Source organism: Narcine bancroftii, chromosome 2, assembly GCF_036971445.1.
Source record: "Narcine bancroftii isolate sNarBan1 chromosome 2, sNarBan1.hap1, whole genome shotgun sequence".
NCBI lineage: Eukaryota > Metazoa > Chordata > Chondrichthyes > Torpediniformes > Narcinidae > Narcine > Narcine bancroftii.
This window is the reverse complement of record NC_091470.1, coordinates 6,522,179-6,547,680: the sequence shown is the minus strand read 5'-3', so window position 1 is coordinate 6,547,680 and position 25,502 is coordinate 6,522,179. Positions and strand designations below refer to the sequence as shown.

The 25,502-nt window shown below is 44.1% G+C and overlaps 2 protein-coding genes across 2 annotated transcripts; both read left to right on the top strand.

Annotated features, from left to right (window-relative positions):
* The first annotated feature begins 974 nt into the window (after window positions 1-974).
* Window positions 975-3,134, top strand: LOC138752244 (formin-2-like). The gene is made up of 3 exons (XM_069915215.1): window positions 975-1,053; window positions 1,688-2,125; window positions 2,176-3,134. Exons 1-3 carry the CDS (start codon window positions 975-977, stop codon window positions 3,132-3,134), a joined length of 1,476 nt encoding a protein of 491 aa, XP_069771316.1.
* Window positions 3,135-3,204: 70 nt separating this feature from the next.
* bdkrb2 (bradykinin receptor B2) lies at window positions 3,205-14,537 on the top strand. The gene is made up of 2 exons (XM_069915216.1): window positions 3,205-3,310; window positions 12,119-14,537. Exon 2 carries the CDS (start codon window positions 12,131-12,133, stop codon window positions 13,175-13,177), a length of 1,047 nt encoding a protein of 348 aa, XP_069771317.1. The 5' UTR covers window positions 3,205-3,310; window positions 12,119-12,130; the 3' UTR covers window positions 13,178-14,537.
* The last annotated feature ends 10,965 nt before the right edge of the window (window positions 14,538-25,502 follow it).

The window sequence follows — 25,502 nt, the reverse complement described above, 5'->3', positions numbered from 1 at the left end:
GCTGGGGCAGTCTTCTGGCCCCTCCTCCGATCACCTCTCAGCTCTTCTCTCCTCTTCCACGTATCTAACTATCCCCCACAGCTGGTGATCCTCCTCCCTCCCTCCCCCCCCCCCACCTAATTTAGGCATCTGCCTGGTTTTTGGTACTCCTGGAGGAGGGTGCAGTCCTGAAACATTGGCTGCCTCTGCTCTGTGACCTGCTGTGATCCTCCAGCGCTTTTTGGTCTTGCCTGTCAGGTGGTTCTGAGCATCTGTCTTGCTCTCCTGCCTGACATCATACCTCCTGAGTGGGGAGCAGACCACTCCCCCACCCTCCCACCCCCCCTTGCTACCTGGTACCTAACCATCAGCAGATAATCCAGGTAGCAACGGTGGAAACTCAACGACCTCAGGGAGCCAGTTACCTCCACTTAGGTGTGCCATAGGGGTCAGTGATGGGCCACTTCTTGAAACTTTGCACATTAATGATTTGGGAATGGAAGCTAGGTCGTTGGGTAAGTTTGCAGATGATACAAAGATAGCTGGAGGGGCAGGTAGGGTTGAGGCAGAGAGACTTAGATAGATGAGGAGAATGGGAAAAGACGTGGGAAATGAAACACAATGTTGGAGGGTGTAGGGTCATGCACTTTGGTAGAAGGAATTAAAAAAGCCAGGCTATTATTTAAATGGGGAGAGAATTCAAAATTTGGATGTGAGAAAGGACATGGGTGTCATCGGGCAGGATACCCTAAAGGTTGATCTCCAGGTTGAGTCAGTGGTGAAGAAGGTGAATGCAATATTGGCGTTTCTATCCAGAGGAATAGGATACAAGAGTAGGGATGTGGCATTGAGGCTTTATAAGGCACTGGTGAAGTCTCCCTTGGGGTATGGAGTACAGTTTAGGATTCCTTAATTAAGAAAGGATGTGCTGGGGTTAGAGAGGGTTCAGAGAGAAGATTCACAAGATTGCTTTCAGGAATTAAAAGGATTAGAGTATGAAGAGGGTTCTTGGGCCACACTCCTTGGAGATCAGAAGCATGAGTGTGGACCTCATTGAAGCAAGGCCTGAACAGAGTAGATGTGAAAAAGTTGTTTCCCATGGTGGGGGAGTCTAGGACAAGAGGGCACAACTTCAGATTGACGGGCGCCCATTTAGAACAGAGATACGGAGGATTTTCTTCAGCCAGAGCGGTGAACCTCTGGAATTTGCTGCCACGGGCAGCTGTGGTCACCAGGTCATTGTGTATTTAAGGCAGAGATTGATGGGCGTCTGAAAAGTCCGGGGTATCAAAGGTTATGGGGAGAAGGAAGGAGAATGGGGCTGAGTAGGAAAATGGATCAGCTTGTAATGCAATGGTGGAGCGGACTCGATGGGCCAAATGGCCATATTTCTGCTCCTCTATATTATGGTGCTATTCTCCTGCATCTTTCCCTTCCCTTTCCCTGCCAGTTCCCAACCCCCTCCCTTCCTTTATCCCATACAGAAAGCTCCTTTCTCAGCCTTCTGCCCCTTCCCACTATCACCCTTTCTCTCCTTCCACTCCCCCCATATCCATCCTCTTCCTCACCTCCCCTTCCCCCTCCTCTGCCTTCCCTCTTCCCTTTCCCCCCTCTCTCTTACCCCTGTAACCCCCCCCATTACCTGCCAGCCCACCCCCCTCTTCCCCCTTCCCCTCTTTTTCCCTCTCCCCCCCCGCTTCCTATCCAGGGGTCTACCTGGTGAAGGGGGGTGACAGCACCTCTGCCCTGCAGGGATGCTACCAGGTGGTGCGGACCCCCCAGCCCCCCGCTACCAGGTGGTGCGGACCCCCCAGCCCCCCGCTACCAGGTGGTGCGGACCCCCCAGCCCCCCGCTACCAGGTGGTGCGGACCCCCCAGCCCCCCGCTACCAGGTGGTGCGGACCCCCCAGCCCCCCGCTACCAGGTGGTGCGGACCCCCCAGCCCCCCGCTACCAGGTGATGCGGACCCCCCAGCCCCCCGCTACCAGGTGGTGCGGACCCCCCAGCCCCCCGCTACCAGGTGGTGCGGACCCCCCAGCCCCCCGCTACCAGGTGGTGCGGACCCCAGCCCCCCGCTACCAGGTGGTGCGGACCCCCCAGCCCCCCGCTACCAGGTGGTGCGGACCCCCCAGCCCCCCGCTACCAGGTGATGCGGACCCCCCAGCCCCCCGCTACCAGGTGGTGCGGACCCCCCAGCCCCCCGCTACCAGGTGGTGCGGACCCCCCAGCCCCCCGCTACCAGGTGGTGCGGACCCCCAGCCCCCCGCTACCAGGTGGTGCGGACCCCCCAGCCCCCCGCTACCAGGTGGTGCGGACCCCCCAGCCCCCCGCTACCAGGTGGTGCGGACCCCCCAGCCCCCCGCTACCAGGTGGTGCGGACCCCCCAGCCCCCCGCTACCAGGTGGTGCGGACCCCCCAGCCCCCCGCTACCAGGTGGTGCGGACCCCCCAGCCCCCCGCTACCAGGTGGTGCGGACCCCCAGCCCCCCGCTACCAGGTGGTGCGGACCCCCCAGCCCCCCGCTACCAGGTGGTGCGGACCCCCCAGCCCCCCGCTACCAGGTGGTGCGGACCCCCCAGCCCCCCGCTACCAGGTGGTGCGGACCCCCCAGCCCCCCGCTACCAGGTGGTGCGGACCCCCCAGCCCCCCGCTACCAGGTGGTGCGGACCCCCCAGCCCCCCGCTACCAGGTGGTGCGGACCCCCCAGACCCCCGCTACCAGGTGGTGCGGACCCCCCAGCCCCCCGCTACCAGGTGGTGCGGACCCCCAGCCCCCCGCTACCAGGTGGTGCGGACCCCCCAGCCCCCCGCTACCAGGTGGTGCGGACCCCCCAGCCCCCCGCTACCAGGTGGTGCGGACCCCCAGCCCCCCGCTACCCGGTGGTGCGGACCCCCAGCCCCCCGCTACCCGGTGGTGCGGACCCCCAGCCCCCCGCTACCAGGTGGTGCGGACCCCCAGCCCCCCGCTACCAGGTGGTGCGGACCCCCAGCCCCCCGCTACCAGGTGGTGCGGACCCCCAGCCCCCCGCTACCAGGTGGTGCGGACCCCCAGCCCCCCGCTACCAGGTGGTGCGGACCCCCTCCCCGCTGCCGGGACGAAGCCTTGCCCCAGTTTGCTGACCTCCACTTGCTGCTTCAGGGGCGATGCGGGGCGTAACTGGCAGAGCCGCCGCTTGGTGGTTTCCTGCCTTAAATATTTGGCCGGTGACAGGAGCCCCCGCGGGGAGGCGAAGCCATAAAGACACCAGTGCGAGTGACCAGCCCCCACAAGCCGGCAGAGCCGAGGTCGCGCAGCTTCACCCGAGCCGCAGCCACCGGACCGTCCCCCCGCAGGTAGGACAGGCGACCCCTGCGCTCTGCCTCTCCCGGCGCCTCGCCCTTGCCTGGGGGTCGACCTGGACTGGTGTTTTGGGTGGGGGGGGGGACGATCCCTTCCCTCTCTCTCTCCCCCACCCTGCGTGTGTGTGTTTGGGGGGGTGGGGGGTGGAGAATGAAGCAGAAGCCAGAGCCATGCTTCTCCCGACGCTCGGCACCCACCGTCCGGGACTGGGCAGCCAGCACAGGTGATGGACACCCCCCCCCCCCCCCACCAGCCCAAAGGCTCGGGATATATCGGGCTTTGCACCGTTTGAAAAGTGGAACCAAGTCACTGGGAAACTTACAGGATGAGGGGAGATGGGCAGCACCTTTCTCCCGGGGCGAGAGAACAGCAGACAGCATCTGAGGAAGGGGAGGGGAGAAAAGTTTAGGGGAGACATCGGAGTTGGGGGGGGGGGTGCTTTTTTTGCAAGCAGAGAGTGGTGGACCCTTGGAATGGGTGACCAGGGCTGGTACAACATGGAAACTCTGGGATAAATAGAGGGTTCTGGGTGTAAGGGTTAGATCTTGAGTAGGTTCCTGTGGGACAACACAACATCGTGGGCTGAAGGGCCTGTACTGTGCTGTAATGTTCTTTATTTCTTAACTTTACATTTTTATTTGCCAGTGGTTTTCAAACTTTCTTTCCACTCACAGCCCACTTTAAGTCATCCCTCTGCCATCGCTGCTCTGTGACGAGTAAGGTGGGATGTGAGGGGGAAGGGAAGGTTGAGAGTCACTGTTCTTGACCCAATTGTTACTGAAATATTTTGCTTGAGAAAAATGGCCATTGACCCATTTCCTTTGGAGTTCTGAAACCGTGCACATAACGAGTCAATCAGGGACATTTAAAACTGTGTGAGAAACAGAATTACGTTCACAGATTTCACTCGAGACAAAAATTGAGAACAAAGAACATTTATTGTACAACAGTGCAAAGTTGGGTGCTTCCCCTTACCCTGGGAATACACACACATACTGGGGCTCACCCAACTTTTATACAGTTCATTTCAGTGTAGAGGTACCCTCCCCCCCTAACATTCTTCTGCCTCCTGGATGGGTTTGGCATTTGGTAATTCTGTCTGCCTAGGTGCAGTTTCTGTCAACTTGAAAGACCATGGGGTATCCTGTCTGGGTCCCATCATGTCCTTATTCATGAATCTGCCTTTGTCCTTATTCACACATCTCAACCCCCAGGACTTACTAATTCTGCAGAACTTGCTAATTCTCTCTATCACTGTAAGACCCTTATTCTATTATACTTGCGTAACCCTTCCTCACACTCTTATCGGAATTCATCCCTACTCAGCACTTACTTAACTTCCTCTAATCTAGTCTAGTATTCCTTATTTCATTCATACTAGCTTTACTTCCAATATTCTATTATCTCTTACAAGTGGTTTTCAAACTTTTTCTTTCCACCCACACACCACCTTAAGCAATCCCTTCCTCATCACAGAGCACCGGTGACCTAGAGATCACGCTCCCCTGACCATTGACGGCTCCACTGTTGAGGTTGTCATGAGTACCAAGTTCCTTGGATTGCACTTGACGAAGAATTTCACCTGATCCCTTCACACCAGCTCCAGAGCCAAGAAATCCCAGCACCACCTCTATTTCCTGCGAAGGCTGGGGAAAGTTCACTTCCCCTGGCCCTCCCTCCATCCTCACTACGTTCCACAGAGGAGGTTTCAAGAATGTCCTGTGCAACTGTATCACCTCCTGGTTTGCAAGACCCTGCAGAGGATAGTGAAGTCAGCGGAAAAGATCATTGGGGACACTCTTCCTACCGTGAAGAACGTCTACAACACTCGATGCAGGTGAAAGGCAATAAACGTTGTGAAGGACTCCGCACACCCCTCACATAAACTGTTCTCATTCGGGCCCTTACATCCAGACTGGGCAGCAGTCTTTTCCCCCCAAGACATCAGGCTCCTGAATTCCCAGAACAGATGTGGATAATGTACCATGGACTTTCATACATCTTAATACCTTAATATCTCAATGTGTTTAACTCCTAACTTGTATTTGTATAAATATGCTCCAAGGTCCTGGAGAAACACTATGTCTTTACCATGCAAGCAGGGTATGAATGATAAATAAAGGTGACTTGACTTGAAAGAAAATGTTTTAAAACAACTCCTTAAAGCAACCTGTGGGATTTAAACTGGAGAGAAGGTTTTGAAGTGTCTCATTGAGGTGAGAACTACTTCACCAATGAAGTACGAAGAGTGGGCAAAACAAGATCCCACTCAGAGTAGAGAATCTAACTTTAATTTTGGAGAAGTTACAATCTCAATTTTCAACCGTTTGTCCAGATGACAGCACAGAGCTTTTGACTGCAAAGTGTTTCTCCGCTATTGGGATTAGAGGGTATGGGCTATGGGGAGATGTTGAACAAATTTGGGTGGTTTACCTGGATGTTGCCATCAGGAATTGGGAGAAAAATTCAATCTTATGAGAGGCATGAGGAGGTTCGACAGAGCCACACTTCACCTGTGAGCCTGTTGGGTCGTCTACTGCATCTGGTGCTCCCGTTGTGGTCTCCTCTACGTCGGAGAGACAGGATGCAGACTGGGAAGGTCACTCCGTTGACCAACTTCACTCTGTCCACTGCCATGGCAAGGGCCTCCCAGTGGCCAGCCACCTCAATTCCACACACCACTGCCACACCAGCATTTCTGTCCATGGCCTCGTGTGTCCTTCCAAGTTAAGGACACACACAAATTGGAGAAACCGGACATTGGGCCATTCTCCAACCAGATGCCTTTAATATTGACCTTCGATTTCCATTAAGCCCCTCTCTCTCCTTCCCTCCTGTTCCTCACAACCCCCTCCCTTCTATCAGATCTCCTTAGCCCTCTGCTCTTCCCCCATCACTTTCCCTTCTGCTTTCTCACCTGTATCCACCTGTGATCTCATACCTGTAGTCTGTGCTCCTTCCCTGTCACCTATCCTTCTCCTCCCCCCCCACCCCTGCCATTTGTTCGCATGTCTGCCTGGTTTTCAGTACTCCTGACGCAGAGTCTGAAACATCGACGGCCTGTGGATGCTGTGTTACCTGCTGAATTTCTATTTTTTACATTTTATTTATTGATCAAAATACATTATACAATCAAAGTCAAAATACAGATAGATACATAATGTTTATCCTCTATAATCCCCCACCCCCTCAACCCTACCCCCCCCCCCCCCACCTCTCCCAACCCCCCTCTAAGCTATCCCAAAGAAGAGTAGAACATGAGAGCTAGAAGAGGAGATTGACTCGTATCACAATCTCAACTATGGCCGTGGTTTGGTGCAGCCCCACCAACCATGGGGAAAAAACGAGTCCAAATTCAAGCCCATATATCTTGAGTACGGGCTCCAAACTTTAAATGTATAAATTATACGTTATCTTTTCCAGTGGAATACAGAACCTCATTTCGAAATGCCACCGTTGAATACTCAAATCAGCCTCATTTTTCCAAGTAATTGCCAAACATTTTCTTGCCACTGCTAAGGCCAATCTCAAAAAGGCAATTTGAAACTTATCTAATTTTAATTCCAAACTCAGTTTCTTAATATAACCCAATAAAAATGCCATAGGGTCGTGAAATTTTAAATTTAAATAAAACTTCTAAAAGTTGCTTAATTCTATTCCAAAGAGGTCTCACTGTTTCACATAATCGAGTAGAATGCAAGAAAGAGCCAACTTGCTTATGGCACCTAAAGCATAGATCAGAAGAAATAAACTTCTATTTCTTTAACTTCTCAGGATAACTCAGTATAACCGGTGTAGAAAGTTATAATGAACCAATCTGTACCTTACATTCACTCATTTAGTCATACTATCCTCATACAATCATCCTGAGAAATAGATAGAGAGAAATCTTTTTCCCATTTAAACTTAGACTTATAAATATCCAGCTCGAGCATTTTATGCTGTAATAAGGCATACCTCAGATATTAATCCTTTCTTACTCCCTTCATTAAGTAAACTTTCAAATTTAGACCACCTAGGCAACCATAATGTATGCCCAAAATTATCTAACACTAAGTCTTTGACCTGATAATAAGTAAACAGGGTATTTGAAGAAATGCCATATTTCTCCTTCATTCTTTGAAATGAAATAAGATACCCACCTTCATAACAATCCTCTACCTTTCTGTTCCCACATTTTCAAAAGTTGATTATTTAATGAAAAAGAAAAAAGCTTATTCTGAAACAAAGGAGTTTTAGCTGAAATTTTACCTTTGGTATACTGCACTAGACCTCAGCATCTGCAGACTTCTTTGTGTCAGATTATGTTGTGTTTTATATTGTATATGTTATTGGGAGATAAATTGGGGCAGGTTTATTTAGTGTAGGTCACATACAAACACTTTAAAACCGATATTATTTAAAATACAGGAGCTCAGCTCATGCTGGGCATGTCAGCCCCAGAGTCTTTGCAATAGCTTTGGAGTGTGCCCAAGAGACTTCCCTAATGGATTGTTGTTTACAAAAAGGCAACAGATGGTTGGAGCCACAGGCTGTCTGGAATGGAACTTGCTGTTCTGAGAGGGCAATATGGTTTTGCAAGCAGGGAGAGAGTAAAACAGGCTTTCTCTTTGTGAGTGAGAGAGAGAGAATTCAGTTCCACAGTTTTACAGTTCAGTAGCAGCTGGGACTGGAACAGGACAAGCTGGCAAGCTTGTGGAAAACCCCATTTTGAAGACGGGTTGTGAGTGCTTAGTTCAGCCTGGTCAAAGCCCTTGTGGTTCATGGAAGAGGAGAGGATTGGCTGTCTAATGTTTCACTTGAAATAAGGGAAACAAAAAAAGAACTCTGTGGTGACCTGAAAGAAAGTGGTAATCATCTGGAGAACCCTGATGGGGCAAGTTTCTTCGGCAAGACACTGAAGTGGCTGATCAGAAGGAATCAGTTGTGGATGTCCTGGAACAGCAAATCTCTCTCTGAAAATCGACAAGAACCTTCCTGAGTGGTAACCATTTACCTTTCAAACACCAAAGCCTGGTGAACTTTTATAAATGTTAAAGTATAAGAATTGCTTGATACCGGTGAACTTGGAGGAATGAGAAGTGAGATTGGATTGTGAACCAAAGAACTTTTCTGAACTTACACACAGATTACATACACGTGCGCTTAGAATTAGAAGGGGTTAAGTTGGGTTAAGTAAGTTAATAGTGGTAAGTTAAATTGTGATTCTGTTTTCATTAAAGATAATTAAAAGCAACTTTTGTTTAAATAACCATTTGTCTTGGTGACTATCTATTGCTAGGTTTTGGTAAACAGGCTCTTCTGGTTCACAAGCCCATTGCTGCCTAAATTGACCTGCAACCCCCGGTACGTTATGAAGGGAGGGAGGAAACCAGAGCCCCTGGAAGAAACCCATGCAGACACGGGGAGGACATACAAACCTCTAATGAACAGCGCTGGATTTGAACCTGCGTCGCTGGTGCTGTAACACAATGCTAACTGTGTTTCCCATGTTCACCGAGATAGAGTGAAATGTCATATACTGGGGGGCGTAGTTTACAGGTGAGCGGGGCGAAAGTTTGAAGGAGGTACATTTCTATTTACACAGAGAGTGGAGGCTGCCTGCCAGGAGTAGAGGTGGAAGCAGATGTGATAGATATGATTGAGGAGGCATGGTTATTGTAACTGTTACAGGGCCAGTGACCTGGGTTCAAATCGGGTGCTGTCTGCATGTTTTCCTCTGGGTACTCTGGTTTCCTCCCACCCTCCAAAACGGATGGGGGTTGTTGGTCATTTGGGGTATTGGGGTGGCATGGGCTTGAGAGTTGGAAGGGTCTGTTACTGTGCTGTATGTCTAAATTCAAAAGTGTATGAGAGGCATTGATGCAGTGTGCAGAGGGTCAAAGGCCATGTGCTGGCACATGGGATTAGTTGGATAGGCATCCCGGTCAGCACAGACATGGTAGGCTGAAGGGCCTCCCTGGGCTGTTCTGTTCAAGTTCCATTCAGTGCAGCAGTCCACCAAAACCTATGCGGAGGTCCCTCTGCACCAATCATCAACTTTCGGAAGAGTTTATCACCGGCTTTGTTTGCGTTAGTGATCGAACCTTTAGCACAGCTGATAAGACAAAATACACAGATACAAGGTATGAAAGTTTTAGATGAAGAGTATAAAATTAATTTATTTGCCGATGACGCATTGGTGTATTTAATAAATCCAGCTCAGTCACTTTTGCATTTGAAGGAGTGTTTGATACAATATGGATGTCTTTCTGGATATAAAGTTAATTGGGAAAAGAAATATTACCGGTAAGTGAAGGAGATTATTCAGTTTATAAGAATATTATTAATTTGAAGTGGACTGATCGAATTAAATATCTGGGTATAATTTTGAATGTTAATTATCAATCTTTATATAAATTAAATTATGCTCCGTTAATGAAAAGAATTAAAACTGATTTGATCAAATGGAAAGATTTACCTATTCATTTAATGGGGTAGGATAAATACAATAACGATGAATATTTTTCCGCGTATACAATATTTGTTTCAATCTATTCCGTATTTACTTGATTTTTTTTTTTTTGAGATTTGAATAAAATGCTTAGGGAGTTTTTATGGAGGGGTAAATTTTCGAGAGTAGCTTTGAATAAATTAACTTGGAAATATGAGTTAGGGGGACTACGTTTACCACATTTTCAAAATTATTATGAAGGAGCCCAACTTAAATTTATTAGTTCATTGATAGATTTGGAACGGCCTCCTAGTTGGGCTAAAATTGAGATGGCAAATATTTCTGAATTTGAAATACATCAATTTTTGTTTAGGTGGAATATAAATTTGTTACAACAATATAATGTCCCTATACTAAAACATTTAATGAAGATATGGATAAAGAAAAATAAAATGACAGGTTCTAGGGGTAAATTATCGGCTTTGACTCCGTTGTATAATAATCAACTTATTTCTTTTTCAATACATAATCAAAGTTTATTGCATTGGAGATTTAAAGGTGTGAAAAATTTGGGAGATTGTTTTAAAGAGGGTAAATTTTTATCTTTTAATCAGATGAGGGAAGATTTTGGTATTGATAAGAACTCTTTGTTTCTTCATTATCAAATTCGATCTTTGGTAAAATGTATGTTTGGTAGAAATATGATTTTACCTGAAATGACTAAATTTGAGACTTCTCTTATGAAGGTACCAGAGAAGGGTTATATTTCATTTATGTATCAAATATTACAGGATGGTCTGGATAAAAAGGGTTGGGATAGATCTAAAATTAAATGGGAAGTGGATATTGGTTTTATTTTTTCCGAAGATGATTGGTTAGATATCTGTTATGAGAGTGTAACTAGACTGATAAATGCTCATTATGCAATGATTAATTACAATTTTTTACATCAATCATATTTGACACCTGAAAAATTAAAAAAGTATGGTTTTCATGAATCAGATTTGTGTTTTCGATGTGGTGATATGGTTGGAACTTTTTTTCATGCCGTTTGGTCATGTATACATATACAATCTTTTTGGAAGAAAATTCAATCGTTTTTAGAATATCTGTATAAAATTAAAGTAGTTTTAGATCCAACAGTATTTTTATTGGATAGTTTGCAACCTCTGAAAGGCTTGGGATTAGATAAGTTCCAGCTTGCTTTTGTATATTTAGCTTTATCTGTAGTGAAAAAATGTATTATTAGTACATGGAAAGATACAAATATGATTGATATTGATAGATGGCATAATGAGATGAAATATTGGAAAAAATTATGTATGTTTCGCATTAAAATTATAATTTTTTTTATTAATAAGTGGTTGTTATACTCGGAATATTTACATTTTAATTTATATTGATTAGATTTTAATATGTATATTTAACTTTTTTTAATCTTTCTTTTTTCTTTATGGCTCTCCTTAGGAGAGTTGGCTAAAGGGGGGGTTCTTTTCTTTTTTTATATATATATATTACAAAAAATGTTCATGTTTAATTGCTGTATACGTCATATATTATTTGTTTTTTGAACGAATAAATAAAGTTTAAAAAAAAACTTTTGGAAGAGTGACTTCAGCATGTGGTCCGATCAGCAGTGGGGACATTCCTTTTGGGTATGGGATCCTAAACAAGGGGGCTCTAAAGGGGATCTGATTGGCAAGTATTTTGCATGGAGAGTGTGCGGAACTCTGCCAGAGGAGGTGGTGGGATGTGATGAAATCACCACATTTTGACAGGTGCTGAATGAGCCAAGGCAGAGAAGGATGCGGTTATTATGGGCCAGCATGGATTTGGTGGGCCGAAGGATCTGTTCCTGCAGAGTTGTTTTCAATGGTTCAAAGTGCACAAAAACCCCTGATATCCAGCATCTATAGAGATTGGTTGATGCCAGATAAGTGAATTTTCCCGTTGCTTGAGGTTGTGTGTTTGTGGCAAGGCGAACTAATGACCAATTTTAAACTTCTAAATTTTCTTTTTGGCCGGTTGCTTGAATTCTGGATAACAGGGGTTACACTGTAAATACACAAAAGTCCTGGAGAAACTCAGCAGGTCTTGCAGAGCCCAGGGGAGGAAAGGATGTACAACCGATGTTTTAGGCCTGAGGCCCTTCGTCAAGGGATGATCACAGAGCAGGCAGGTGCCCAAATAATAATGTGGGGGGATAGGAGAGAACAAGGGGCAGGGGGAAGAGCACAGGCAATAGCAATGAGTACATGTTGGAGAGCTTGAGCGCGGCAGGGAGTGTAGATGTTGATGATGCTTCATGTTGTAAGGGAGGGAAGGTTTACGTGGGCTGTAATGGTCTTTCTTTTCCAAACTTCGACAGATCCAATTCCTGATGGCCACGCCCAACCTCAGCTTGGTGAACGTCTCCAGCAATTCCACCTCCTGCAAGGAAGGCCTCTTCTGGGATTGGCTCTACACCTTCCTGCCTGCCTACATCATGGTGGTGTGCATGTCTGGCCTCGTGGGGAACATCTTTGTCCTGCTCGTCCTGTGGCTGCACAAGAGCCGCTGCACGGTCCCTGAGATCTACCTGGGGAACCTCGCAGGCGCTGACCTCCTCCTGCTGGCCTGCCTTCCCTTCTGGGCAGTCAACATTGCCCAACGTTTTGCCTGGCCCTTCGGCGAGATGCTGTGTCGCTGCGTTAACCTGGCCATCTACATGAACCTGTGCAGTAGCATTTACCTGCTGATGATGGTCAGCATTGACCGATACCTGGCCCTGGTGAAAGTGCTGAACCCGGGGCGAATTCGTACTGTCTCCTGCGCCAAGATCAACTGTTGCTTTATCTGGGTCTTCAGTCTGGGGATGAGCAGTCCCGCCTTCATATTCCGCAAGGTGATGTACGTGGCCGACGTGAACATCTCCGCCTGCCTGCTCGACTACCCGAACGATAGCTGGCAGTTCAACAGCAACATCGTCCAGGTCATCGTCCTCTTCTTGGTACCCAGCACCATCCTCAGCTTCTGCACGGTCAAGATCATCAGCGTCCTCCGAAACAACCGCATGCGGGTCTTCAAGCAGGTGCAGCGGGAGAGCAAGGCGGCGGCCCTGGTCCTTGTTGTCCTCCTGGCCTTCCTCATCTGCTGGGTGCCCTTCCAGGTCTTCCGGATCCTCTACCTCTTTAAGGAGGCTCGGATGCTATCGGGCTGCACCTGGGCGGAGGCCCTCAGCAACGGCAACCAAATCGTCACCTTCTTCGGCTGCACCAACAGCTGCATCAACCCCGTTCTCTACGTCATAGTCGGCAAGCAGTTCAGGAGCAAAGCCAGGGACCTCTACATCCAGTCCACAGCCCGGAGAAGGTCAATGCTCAATTTCAGGGAGTTTTCAATGACCCATAACACCCATATTTCCATGATAGAAAGAGCAAGTCGTTGAGTTGGGAAGGGCCTGTGTCAAGTTTCTTGTCATATGCATGGGTATAATGCACAAATGCACTGATATTCTTACTTGCTGCAGCCACACTGGTCCCTGGGGTTCCTGAGGGCAATAGTGAAAACCCTCTTCTGAATGATCGATGTGGACAAACCAATCCTTCCTGTTCACTCCTCACTCCCCACAAACAGCATCTACCCCCGTGACTGCAAAAAATGGTCCATGTGTGCCCATGCCTCCTCCCTCAACACCAATGGGGCCCAAAACGGTCTTTCCGAGTGAGGCAACGCTTCACATTTAACTGTCCCGGGCTCATCTACTGCATCCAGTTCTCCCATTGTGATCTCCACTGGATCAGGGAGACTGGATGTGGACTGGGAGATCTCTTCGTGGAGCACCTTTGCTCTGTCCGCCGTCAGTAGTGTGGATCTCCAGAGGCCAACCACTTTAATTCCACACCCTGCTGCCACAATGAAATGTCTGTTGATGGCCTCGTGTACTGCCAGGCCGAGGTCAACCGCAAATTAGAGCAGTGACACTGTGTATTCCACCTGGGCACTCTCCAACCAGACAGAATTAACATCGACCTCCAGTTTCCATTAACCCCCTCTGCTAAGTCTCTTTCTTTACTATTCCTCTCTCTAGAGCAGTGACACAATGTATTCCTCCTGGGCACTCTCCAACCAGACAGAATTAACATCGACCTCCGGTTTCCATTAACACCCTCCGCCAAATCTCTCTCCTATTCCTCTGTCTCCTTTCCTCCAGCTCTCCATCCCTTTCCCTTCATTCAGAGAGCTGCTCCCTCCCCTTATTGCTCTTCAGCTGTTTTCTCTTCTACCTTTTCACCTGTATGCATCTCTGACCCAGTTCTCCTCCTCCATCCCCCTCCTTCTCCTGCCCCTTCCTCCCTCCTTCCCTCATCTTCCATCCTCCCTCCCTCCTGCCCCTAACTCTCTCATTCTTTCCCCCACCTTTTTACTTGTAACCTTTTTATATATCACAATTTCAAATTAAACAAACCTTTTTACCTTCCGTAGCATCCTGCTATAATTCTTTTCCCCAAATCTCTCTCTCTTTCTCTAATTTATTTGTCTCAGCCAAATGTGTTTTAACTTTAGCTGTATAACTAATAATCTGTCCCCTCAAAGGCATCCCACAAAACAAATTTACTGTCAACCGAATCTACATTTATTTTCAAAAGTAACTGTATATGATTCCTCAAACTTAATAAAGTCAGACTTTTTCAACAACATCGAATTAAATTTCCATCTATACACATTCTCCACATTGAAAGTTGATATTGTGTTTTTGCAAGAGACCCCCGTTTGACTGAAAATGAACATCAAAAGTTAAAAAGAGATTGGGATGGAAACAATAAAGTATCTTCTTTTAATTCTAAAGCGAGGGGTGTTGATATTTTTAATTCCTAAGAAGTTACCTTTTACATTGGATTCAGCTTTTGAAGCTTTTGATTAATTTCAAAAATGTTTCCAGAATCTTGGACTTTAGTGAATCTTTATGCTCCGAATATAGATGACGAACAATTCAAGGTGGATTCCTTTTTTTTAATTTAAATCAGGCATATGATAAAATATTGGTTGGAGGTGATTTTAATTGTTGTCTAGATCCGTTGTTAGATAAATCCCTAAAAACGATAGTTAGAACAAAAATGGCTGAACAGTTGATGACGGTAATGAGATGAATTTGGTCGAGATTTGGAGGAAATTAAATCCTTCTGAGAAAGAGTTATCTTTTTATTCATCTCGGCGTGATTCTTATTCGAGAATAGATTTTACTCATAACCTTGATGGAGGGCCTAGGCCCGAAACGTTGGTGACCCCTCACTTCCTATGGATGCTGCGTGTCCTGCTGAGTTTCTCCAGCGCGTGTTGAAGATTTGTGTAATGTGCCACAAGATTGTCTTCTGCCTGTCATAAATCAAGACAAAAAGTTGCCATTAGTGCCACCCAGTGCTTTGTGCAGTATGAGAGAAACGGAAGCAAAAGATAGTCCATTCAGAGACGCTGAGTGTGCATGGATTCGCCTCCAGTTCTCCCACAGCCTCTGCAGCCACAAAGACTCTTGTTCCATCCATCAGCTGCCCGGGATCCAGATCCAAACCCCTGATGCGATCAGGGAGCCTCCGGCGCCCAAGTCACTTCGGGAACCCTTCTTGCCCTCAGCTCCCTCTCGAATCCCAATTCCGATACCTGGTTCCCGCAAGCCAATCTCCTGCAGCCCCTGTGGGTCCCCCTACCGCAAGTCACCCATAGCCTGTGTGGGTCCCTCATCTCTCTAGTTCACGACTGTAGTCACCTTTCCTGTTGTCTCTTCTGCTTCTCTTCTCAATGGGGTGGGGTTGGGAGGGGCAGTGTTCTCCTCATTTCCTGTGCCGGTCCACTGTTCCCCCCGGAGTCTGCAACCCCTTGTGGCTGGTGCCGAGCACAGGCACTGACACCTTGGGCATAGACTCGTGGTTGCAGGATTTTAAATAAAACACCATTTGCATGGGGACCAAGAGGTCCAGGCAGTTGGACCCTACAAAACAGCACTGTGTCTCAGCTCCTCACGGGTCTGCACTAGTGGAGGCCCTGCTGTTACAGCACCTCCAACAACACATATTTCACTGGACCCCTGTATACAGGGGTCTTTAACTAGAAACACAAGCATTGAAATGTGGATCATGTCCCTTGTGATTGGATTGGTGATGCTAAGTAAATTTAATTATTTTTAAAATTTAGACACAGTAACAGACCCTTTCGGCCCATGAGTCCATGGGCTGAGTATGTTTCGAACAGTGGGAGCCCCCCAAAAGAACCATCACAAATGCGGGGAGAACGTTCAAACTCCTTGCAGAAATTCAAACCCCCGTCCCAATCGTTGGCGCTGTTGAGGCGTTGCTTGCATTGACCACCACGCTAAGTGTGCCATCCAAGTAGTTCAAAGACTCAAAGAGCTACAGAGGTACAGTGTGCACCAACTGGCACCCTGATGCAGGACTGAAGAGGAGGGGTTAGGGTGACAATTTGATTGGCCTGTGATCCATTTCTCAGGTGAGAAGGGATCGGAAACTTTGAGTCGACGTGAGTATTTGTGATTCAGGTTACGACACGCTGGACATTTTGTCGATTGGGGGGGTCATGGATTGAGCACGGGAGTGGAGATTTATAGCTGGGTGAGATGGCACTTGGAGTATCATGGGCAGTTCTGGTCGCCCAGTAATGGGGCAGACATTGCTCTGTAAAGGTGTGGAAGAGATTCACAAGCAAGTTACTGGGACTGGAGGGTGGCTAGGCTGGTACGTTCCCATGGTGCATCAGAGCTGGAGGGTTGGGGTGTGCTAATCAGGAGTTGGTGATCCTCCTGACCACTAGAGGGTGTGGGAGATGCACAAAATGGATGTGTCCCACAAGGTCGTGAGTTGATAATAAAACATAAGTAATACAAAAGAACCCAAGATTCTTTATCACATTAGAAGAAACATCACATGGTACCAGAGTGGGTATTGGCAGGAGATATAGAAAGTGTGAACCTACCTGATGCTGTAAATTGGACTGAGAATGTTGACCATGAGTGGCAGTTGTTCAAACAATGATTCATGCTGTATCTGCAAGGCATTGGACTCTATAGCAAACCAGATGCAGAGAAGATTGCACGGCTACTTACCATGGGGGGGGGGGGGGGGGACCTCAAGCACTAGAGGTTTTCAACACATTTGTTTTTGACAAGGTAGAGACCAAGGCAAGTTCGACAAGGTTATTGAGATGTTTGATGGACCAAAGGAAAATGAAACGTTCGAGAGGTACGTGTTTCATTTGCGCATACAGCAGCAGGGAGAGAGCTTTGATACTTTTTTTTAGCAGACTTGAAATTGAAAGCAAGAATATGTAATTTTGGACGGCTGCAAGATTCAATGATCCGTGATCAAATTGTGTTTGGAATTATTGACAAGAAAATGAGAGAGAGATTGCTGCGAGAGATGGAGCTCACCTTAGCTGGCTGGAGCTGCGAAGAGATGCCACGCCAGTGAATAATCAAAAAGTAAAACTTCAATATCCATAATACAAATAACAATCTGCGTGTTGATATCAAAGAAAGTGATAAAAAATGAAGTCAATATTTTATATATTATATAGAAAGAAAAATTACATTAATACTACAAAAATGCAAATTCAATGTCCATGTTGAACCAAAGGGAGAAAAAGAGAATAGAGAGCCATGGAACGCTACAGCATGGAAAATAGGCTATTTGGCCCTTCTAGTCTGCACCGACCATTGTTCAGCTAGTCCAAATAACCTGTTCCCATTCTGTAACTCTACAGACTTCTTCCACCCATGTATCTATTCGATTTATTCTTAAAATTCACGATTGAGCCTTCATTCACCACTTCAGATGACAGTTCATTCCACACTCCCACTACTCTCCGATATTTCCCCCTAAACCTTTACCCTTTTAGCCTAAAGCCATGTCCTCTTGCATTTATCTCTCCTAATCTAAGTGGAAAGAGCCTACTCACATTTACTCTATCTATATCCTTCATAATTTTGTAAACCTCTATCAAATCTCCCCCATTCTTCTTAATTCCAAGAATAAAGTTCTATCCTTTCCTGTAACTCAGTTCCTGAAGAACAGGCAACATCCTAGTAAGTCTTCTCTGCCCTCTTCCTATTTTATTAATATCCTTTCTGTAAGTTCAGTGAACAAAACTGTACACAGTATTCCAAATTTGGCCTCACCAATGTCTTAAACAACCTTAACATAACATCCCAACCCTTATACTCAACACTTTGTTTTATAAAGGCTAAAAGCTTTCTTTACAACCCTTTCTACCTGTGACACCACTTTCAAGGAACAATGTATCTGTATTTCCAGATCTCTCTGCTCCTCCACACTCCTCAGAAAGAAGAACAAAATAAGAGGAACCCTCCGCCCCCCCCAGAAGCAAGAAGAAGAAAAAGTAAGAAAAGAGAAAGAATAAGAGAAAAAAAAGATTGGCTTCATTTTGGATAAACCCCACTCCCATCAAGGGTCAAACAACCTCACTTATCTCGGGCCCTTGGTGCTGTGACTGGGGGAAAGATTTTGGGGATTATATTAATAAGGTCTTCGATAAGGTTCCACATGGAAGGTTAGTAAGGAAGGTTCAGGCACTAGGTATTAATGTTGAGATAGTCAGATGGGTTCAACAATGGCTAGGCTAGAGGGTAGATGCCAGAGAGTCATGGTGGATAACTGTCTGTCAGGATGGAGGCTGGTGATGAGCGGGGTGCCTCAGGGATCGGTGTTGGGTCCCTTTGCTGTTTGTCATTTACATTAATGATTTGGATGATGGAGTGGTAAATTGAGTTAGTAAATATGTGGACGATACAAAAATAGGGGGAGTTGTGGATAGTGAGGAGGCTTTTCGGAGACTGCAGGATTTGGACTACTTAGAAGAGTGGGCTGAAAGGTGGCAGATGGAGTTTAATATCGATAAGTGTGAAGCGCTTTATTTTGGGAAGAATAATCAAAACATGACATATGCAGTGAGGGGGAGGGGCATTGAGGAATGCAGAAGAACAGAGAGATCTTGGAATAATGGTTCATCGTTCTTTGAAAGTGGAATCTCGTGGATAGAGTGGTAAAGAAGGTTTCTGGTATGCTGGCCTTTATAAATCAAAGAATAGAATATAGGAGCTGGGAGGTGATGTTGAGACTGTTCAAGGATTGGTGAGGCCAAATTTGGAATATTGTGTGCAGTTCTAGACCCCAAATTATAGGAAGGATATCAATAAGGTAGAGAGGGTGCAGAGAAGATTTACTAAAATATTGCCTGGATTGCAGTATCTAGGATACAAAGAAAGATTGATTAGACTGGGTCTTTATTCATTGGAGCGTAGAAGTATTTGATGGAGGTATTTAAAATTATGAGGGGGATAGATAGAGTAGATGTGAACAGGCTCTTTCTCTTGAGGGTAGGTGAGGGGGTCATGAGTTAAGGGTAAGGAGGCAAAAGTTTAGTAGAAGTAACATGAGAGGGGGCTTCACTCAGAGAGTGGTGGCTGCTTGGAATGACCTTCTGGAAGAGCTGGTTGCAGCAGGGTCAATTTTATCATTTTAAGAAAAAGTTGGATAGGTGCATGGATGTGAAGGGATTGGAGGGTTATGGGCAGGGTACAGATAAATGGAAGTAGAGGAGATCTTAAATTGGTGCAGACTAGAGGGGCCGAGATGGCCTGTTTCTGTACTGTAATTGTTATATGGTTATATCAGGTTATGAGGTCAAATGAGACAAGAGTGAAGGTATACCTCTTATGGGTGGGAATTATGAACAAATTCAGAGAAATTCTCAATTTAAGTGGCTGCTCAATGGGATTAAATATTATACAAGTTGAATTATCTTCACCTGCTTTGGAAAATTAAGGATGATCTTAATAAATGGGTGACCCTCCCAATAACTTGGGTTGGAAGGGCCAATTGTATTAAAATGAAAATGCTGCCTAGAGTACAATCTTTTTTCAAGGTTTGCCTGTTCCTAGACCTCAGAGATTCCTTTAAACCCTTAATAAATGCATCAAGAAGTTTCTGTGGAAAGGTAAGCCTTCCAAAGTCTCTTGATAAATTAACTTGGAATTTTGAATTGGGAGGATTAAATATTTTTGGGCAACCCCAAATGAAGTTTGTCACCTCCCTCTTTAATGGAGGAGATGAGTCTTCATGGGTAAAATTAGAGTTGCATAAGGTTGGTAAGAGGAGAGCCGAAAACCTTATATATAAATAGAATATTAAAATATTAGCCCTAAAGAAACCCCCCTATTAAAGCATATAATTACAATATGGAATAAAATTAATGGTCAAATTGAGGTCAAGGGTGGGGAGCTGGGGGGAGGGGTCTTCCACCTAAAACACTCCTGGCTCAAAATATGTTAATTCCATTAACAATTGATAAAATCCTGGATACTTGGTCCCAGAGAAAGGTATTGAGGACTGTTATGAGCAGGACAATTTATGACATTTGAGCAAATTGGGAATAAATATGGAGTTTTAAATACATCTTTTTTATGCTATCTTTGGTTAAGATCTTATGTAAGGGACAAATTAGGTCCAGCATTAACCTTATTGCAGTGTAACAGAGTCTCTGGTTTAAAAGGGGAGAACAAAAAATTATTATAAAAATGTATTCCTTACTTCAGGTGGGAACCTCCCCCCCTCCCTCCACTAAACAAGAGCTTGATAAATCAAGACAAAGATGGGAATTAGATTTGGGTGTAGAAATTGATCCATTTTGCTGGTCCAACTTGTGTCAAGATAGTAAGATTAACATGATAAATGTGGGATATCACATGATGCCTTGAGAGGCATCACGTGACCTTCCGACTCCCGTGGGATTAACTAAAGCAAGTACATATTGAGTAAATTGGACGAGAATGAAAAAAAGAGGCCTACTTTGTCGATGAAGTAGGCCGCTGAAGTTGGATTTGGATCTGCCGGCAAGGACCCAATAGAGGGACCTTCCTCCGGAGCTCTCTTTGCAGTGTGAGAGAAGTCGGGCATGCGCACTGCAGAGGGAAAAAATATTGAAAAAAAACTTCATCTTTGAAAGGGCCACTCCAGTGTCTCCATTTCTGAACAGGAGGGTGACACTTCTCCCATGGAAGACGACTCCGACGACTATGGAAGTGAAGAAGAAATGTCAAGCTCAGAAGAAGAAAGATCCAAAGGGAAGAAAAAGATTTTTAAAGAAATTAATAAAATTGAAGCTAAAATAGGTAGACTTCCAGATGCATTGGAGAGCAATTTTAAACTTTGAACTGCAGAGTTGAAGCAAGTCAGAATGGACTTAACTAAATTGATAAATAATGTTTCACAGAGAGTTGATAATGTGGAGGAGAAAATCCAAGATGTATGTGAAAAAATTTCAAATATAAATGAAGACAATAACTGGTTTGATCTCTACGAATGAAAAATTGCTTCAGAAAGTTGATAATTTGGGAAAATTACAGTAGAAGAAACAATCTCAAAATTGTGGGGATGTCTGAAGGCAAAGAAGGTCCAAAATTTTTTTTTCCAAGAATGGATACCAAAAATAATTGGAGGAAATTTTAATTGAGATCAAAGCCGGGTTCCAAGCAGAGACCTCAATCTTTCCTGATGAGATTTTATAACTATCAGGATAGAGAGAGGATTCTTGTTTCAGCGATGAGAAGAGCGAGAGAGCATGGACCTTTATATTATGAAGGGGATAAGATTTTTTAAATCCAGATCTGAGTCAAACTCTACTGATGAAGATATTTTAACCTGGTTAAGAAGATTCCTTATGATAAAGGTTATAGATTTGTTCTCCGTCATCCAGCTACTCTGAAAGTATTTCTATCAGATCGGCAGAATACACGTTTTACAGGTGTTAGGTCTGCTTTGTTCATGAATGAGTGAGACAAACACCAGGCTGAGTCGAAATCAGGGTTCTTTGTTCTTTATTACCGGATTGTAACACTTGCGACTAACAAAGTTAGTCGGAGAATGCATTCTGCCGTTATCAGCAAAATGGTGATTTTTTATACCCTTGGATACATGCTTAGAACATCATCATATCATTACTTGTCCAATGACTAAAACTGTTGCTATCCTTTCCCTGCTAGCTTCCTGCCTCTCAATCCATCAATGTCTCTCTTATCTTGTAAGTACAAGGATGCATTCTGTTACTCCTTAGTACTGGGTGACTCCTTCTCCGGTCCCATCTCATGATGTTTTACCTAACAGGAGTACAAGGACACCTCCCCTTCTTGTTACTGCCCTGTACAGGGTAACTCCCTACACATTCCCATCTCATGATGTTTTACCTTACACAGGTCATGTACTGGATGAAGAGTATGCGGAGAAGGTACCTAAAATTCAAAAGTAACAAAAGATGCTGATTTGTTGCAATAAACCTGATGTATAAAAGAGGGGGTGTCATTTTTATAATAACCATTTATGATGTGTTTACTCCTAATAATTTTGATGTTTTTGGATTTCAGATGTTGATGTTCAGGACCAAGTTAATTTGTGGGAATCCTTCCCGGATAGGAGTGATGGAAATTATTTTTTTTACATGAAAATGAATAAACCAGTTAGGATTTTGAGTTTTAATACTAATGGGAATAATGGAACAATAAAATTAAAGAAAATCCTGCCCTTTATTAAGAAATTGGGAGTAGATTTTGCTTTTTTTTAACAAGAGACTTATTGAATTGAAAAAAGAACATATGAAATTAAAAAGAGATTGGGTAGGTCTGGTAGTTTTTTTCTTCATTTAATTTTAAAGCTAGATGAGTGGCAATTTTATTTAAGAAAAGTTTACTAATTAAAATTCAAAATGTAATTACAGATCCAGCGGGTAGATATGTAATGGTAAATTGCCAAATATTTTCTGAGGAATGGAATTTGTTAAATATATACACATCAAATACAGATGATCAGAAATTATACAAGATACTTTTTTGAATTTAGTAGATGTCCATAAAAATATTTTAGTAGGTGGAGATTTCAATTTTTGTTTGGAACCTTTACTGGATAAATCATCGAACTTTAGTTAAACATTGTTATTTTTAATAAAGGATTTAAATTTAATCGATATATGGAGAAGGATACATCCTAAAGACAGGAATTATTTCTTGTATTCTAGTAGATTTTGACATTTTTTTTGTTTGCTTTTGGCTCAAAATCAAACAAGAGTTGTGAATATTGATTATAAAATCAGAATATTATCTGATCATTCTCCATTGTTGGTTGTAATGGAATTTGCTGAAAAACAACAGTCAATCTATAGATGGAGATTAATTTCTTTATGATTGAAAAGGGAAGATTTTTTATATAGGACAACATATAGAATTGTTTTGTGATACAAATTTATATTCAACAGAAGATAAGTTTATTATTTGGGATGCAGTAAAAGCTTATTTACAAGGACAAATTATAAGTTATACTTCAAAAAGGAATATATGAAAGATAGAGATAAATTAGAAAAAGAAATAAAAATATTGGAAAAAGAAATTAAAAAATCGCTTTCAGACACATATAGAAGTTTAACTATTAAGAATTTACGATATCGTAGAATATGCTAACCTATAGAACAGAGAAAATGGTACTACGGTCTTAACAGAACTAGGAGAATTATCCCATAAAGTTTTAGCTTGGCTATCAAAGGGGATCAATCCTCTAGAACATTTAATTCAATATAACAGAGTAATGGTGAAGTGACATTTAAACCACAAGAAATATTTAAGGAATTTTATGAAAAATGATATACATCTGAATCGCTACATGATGAACTGGCTATAGATGAATATTTGTCACAAATGGTATTACCAAGTTTAACTGAAGTAGGTAAAGATGATTTAGATAGTCCTTTCACTGAACAAGAGGTCTATGATGGACTTGGCATACCAAGATTCAAAGTTATGTTCCTTACGTACAAATTGAGGGGTAAATATTCTGCATTTTTGGAAGTTTGGAGCCCGTATGCTAGAATTATGATATTAAAATTAGAATTTTTTTCTTTGTTTTGAATTCTCCAAACCAAGGAAGTTTTTCCTAAATGGAATAATGTTTTTGGAATAATGTTCTTTTTGGGATCATTGAGCGTTAACTGAAGCATCCAAATTAATATATAGTGATGTTATTATGTATTTTATATTAGACTTTAGTCATTGGGATTAGTTTAGGTTGGGGGGGGGGAGGGTTTAGTCTTTAGGGTTTTTATTTTTGTTTTAGTAGTTTCTTCTTAGTATAATTTTTTTCATTTCTTTTTTATAAATTACCAACATATATTTGTAAATACTGTAAGGTGTAAGGCCTTTCTGGGATGATATTGGTAATCTCCTGGATAAAAAAAATTCAATACCCCCAGGTACCTGAATTATTTTTATTGGAAATTTATTAGACACAAGACCTAAAATGAGGCTATTGAAATAGCAATGAAAACTTGTTAAGCTTGTTTTAGCAGTGGTCAGGAAATGAATAGTAGTGACTTGGAAATCTGATTCCAAACTAGGTTTAGCCTGTTGGAAGATGGAAAATGCAGAATTGTGTTCCCCTGGAGAAGATCACCTATAACTCCAGAAACAAGTAGGATGTATTTTCAAGAATAGGGAATTCATCTTTAACGATTCTCCTTCCTGTCTCTTCTCTCCAGTGATGCATTCTTTGTGGGCATAGTAGCGCAGAAAGGTTTCAGATCAATAGCCAAGTGTGAACAGAGTCGAGCAGGACAAGTGGATAGTCCTATCGCATGCAAAAGGAGCAAAAGGATATTCCTTTCAAGCTGAACACAGGGGTGGACCAATTTGATCTGTGAGCGCGACATCAGGGCAATGAAGATAAAGTCATACATCCATTCAAATTCTGTTCAGCTCAAGGCCTATAATGGACAGCACACCGACATGAAAGGTATATGTTAACTCAAGGCGAAAGAGAAAGAGAACTACCTCAGGTTCACAGTACCAGATGGACATGAATCACTGCTTGGTCTAAGCCTAGTCAAGAAGGTGTGCCAATTAACAGTGACCATTCACGGAACAGCGTAGAGGAAATACTGGATCAATTTTCAGGCTTCTTCAAGAGGTTTGGAAGTCTACCATTCACCTATAAGATACAGTTAAAAGAGGACACACAACCAGTAGTGCACGCTCCGAGGAGGATTCCAGCACCACTAAAAGAAAAGCTCAAGCAGGAACTCGACCGAATGTCAGCACTAGGGATCATAAAGAAAGTGGAGGAGCCACAGAATGGGTGAAAGCAATGATGTGTGTCAAAAAGAACAGTGACCTACACATGTGCATGGACGAAAAGACTTGAATGCCAATATAAAAAGGGAACATTATCAGGTTCCAACCAGGGATGAAATTACAAGTGAGGTGGCCAATGCAAAGTTTTTCACTAAATTGGATGAATCCAGTGCTTCTAGCAAATAAAACTGCTTGATGAGAGCACAAAATACTGTTCATTTAATAGACCATTTGGCCAAATCTCTTGACTGAGGATGCCTTTTGGAACTTCCTCAGCTCTGGAAGTGTTCCACAGGACAATGGAGCACATCATGGAAGGCACAAATGGGGTATGTGTGTACACGGATGATATGATCCTATGGGGATCCACTCAAGAACAACACAATGAGAGGCTCATCAAAGTATTGCAGTACATCCAGAAGTCTGGATTAAAGTTAAACAGAGAAAAATCTCAGTCTGGTGTGAAGGAAATCACCTTTCTGGGAGATAAACTGTCAGAGGCAGCTAAACTGTGGAGTCAGACAAGAGCAATTTTAGAGATGTCCAGACCCACCGACAAAAAAGGCATATTGAGAGTGCG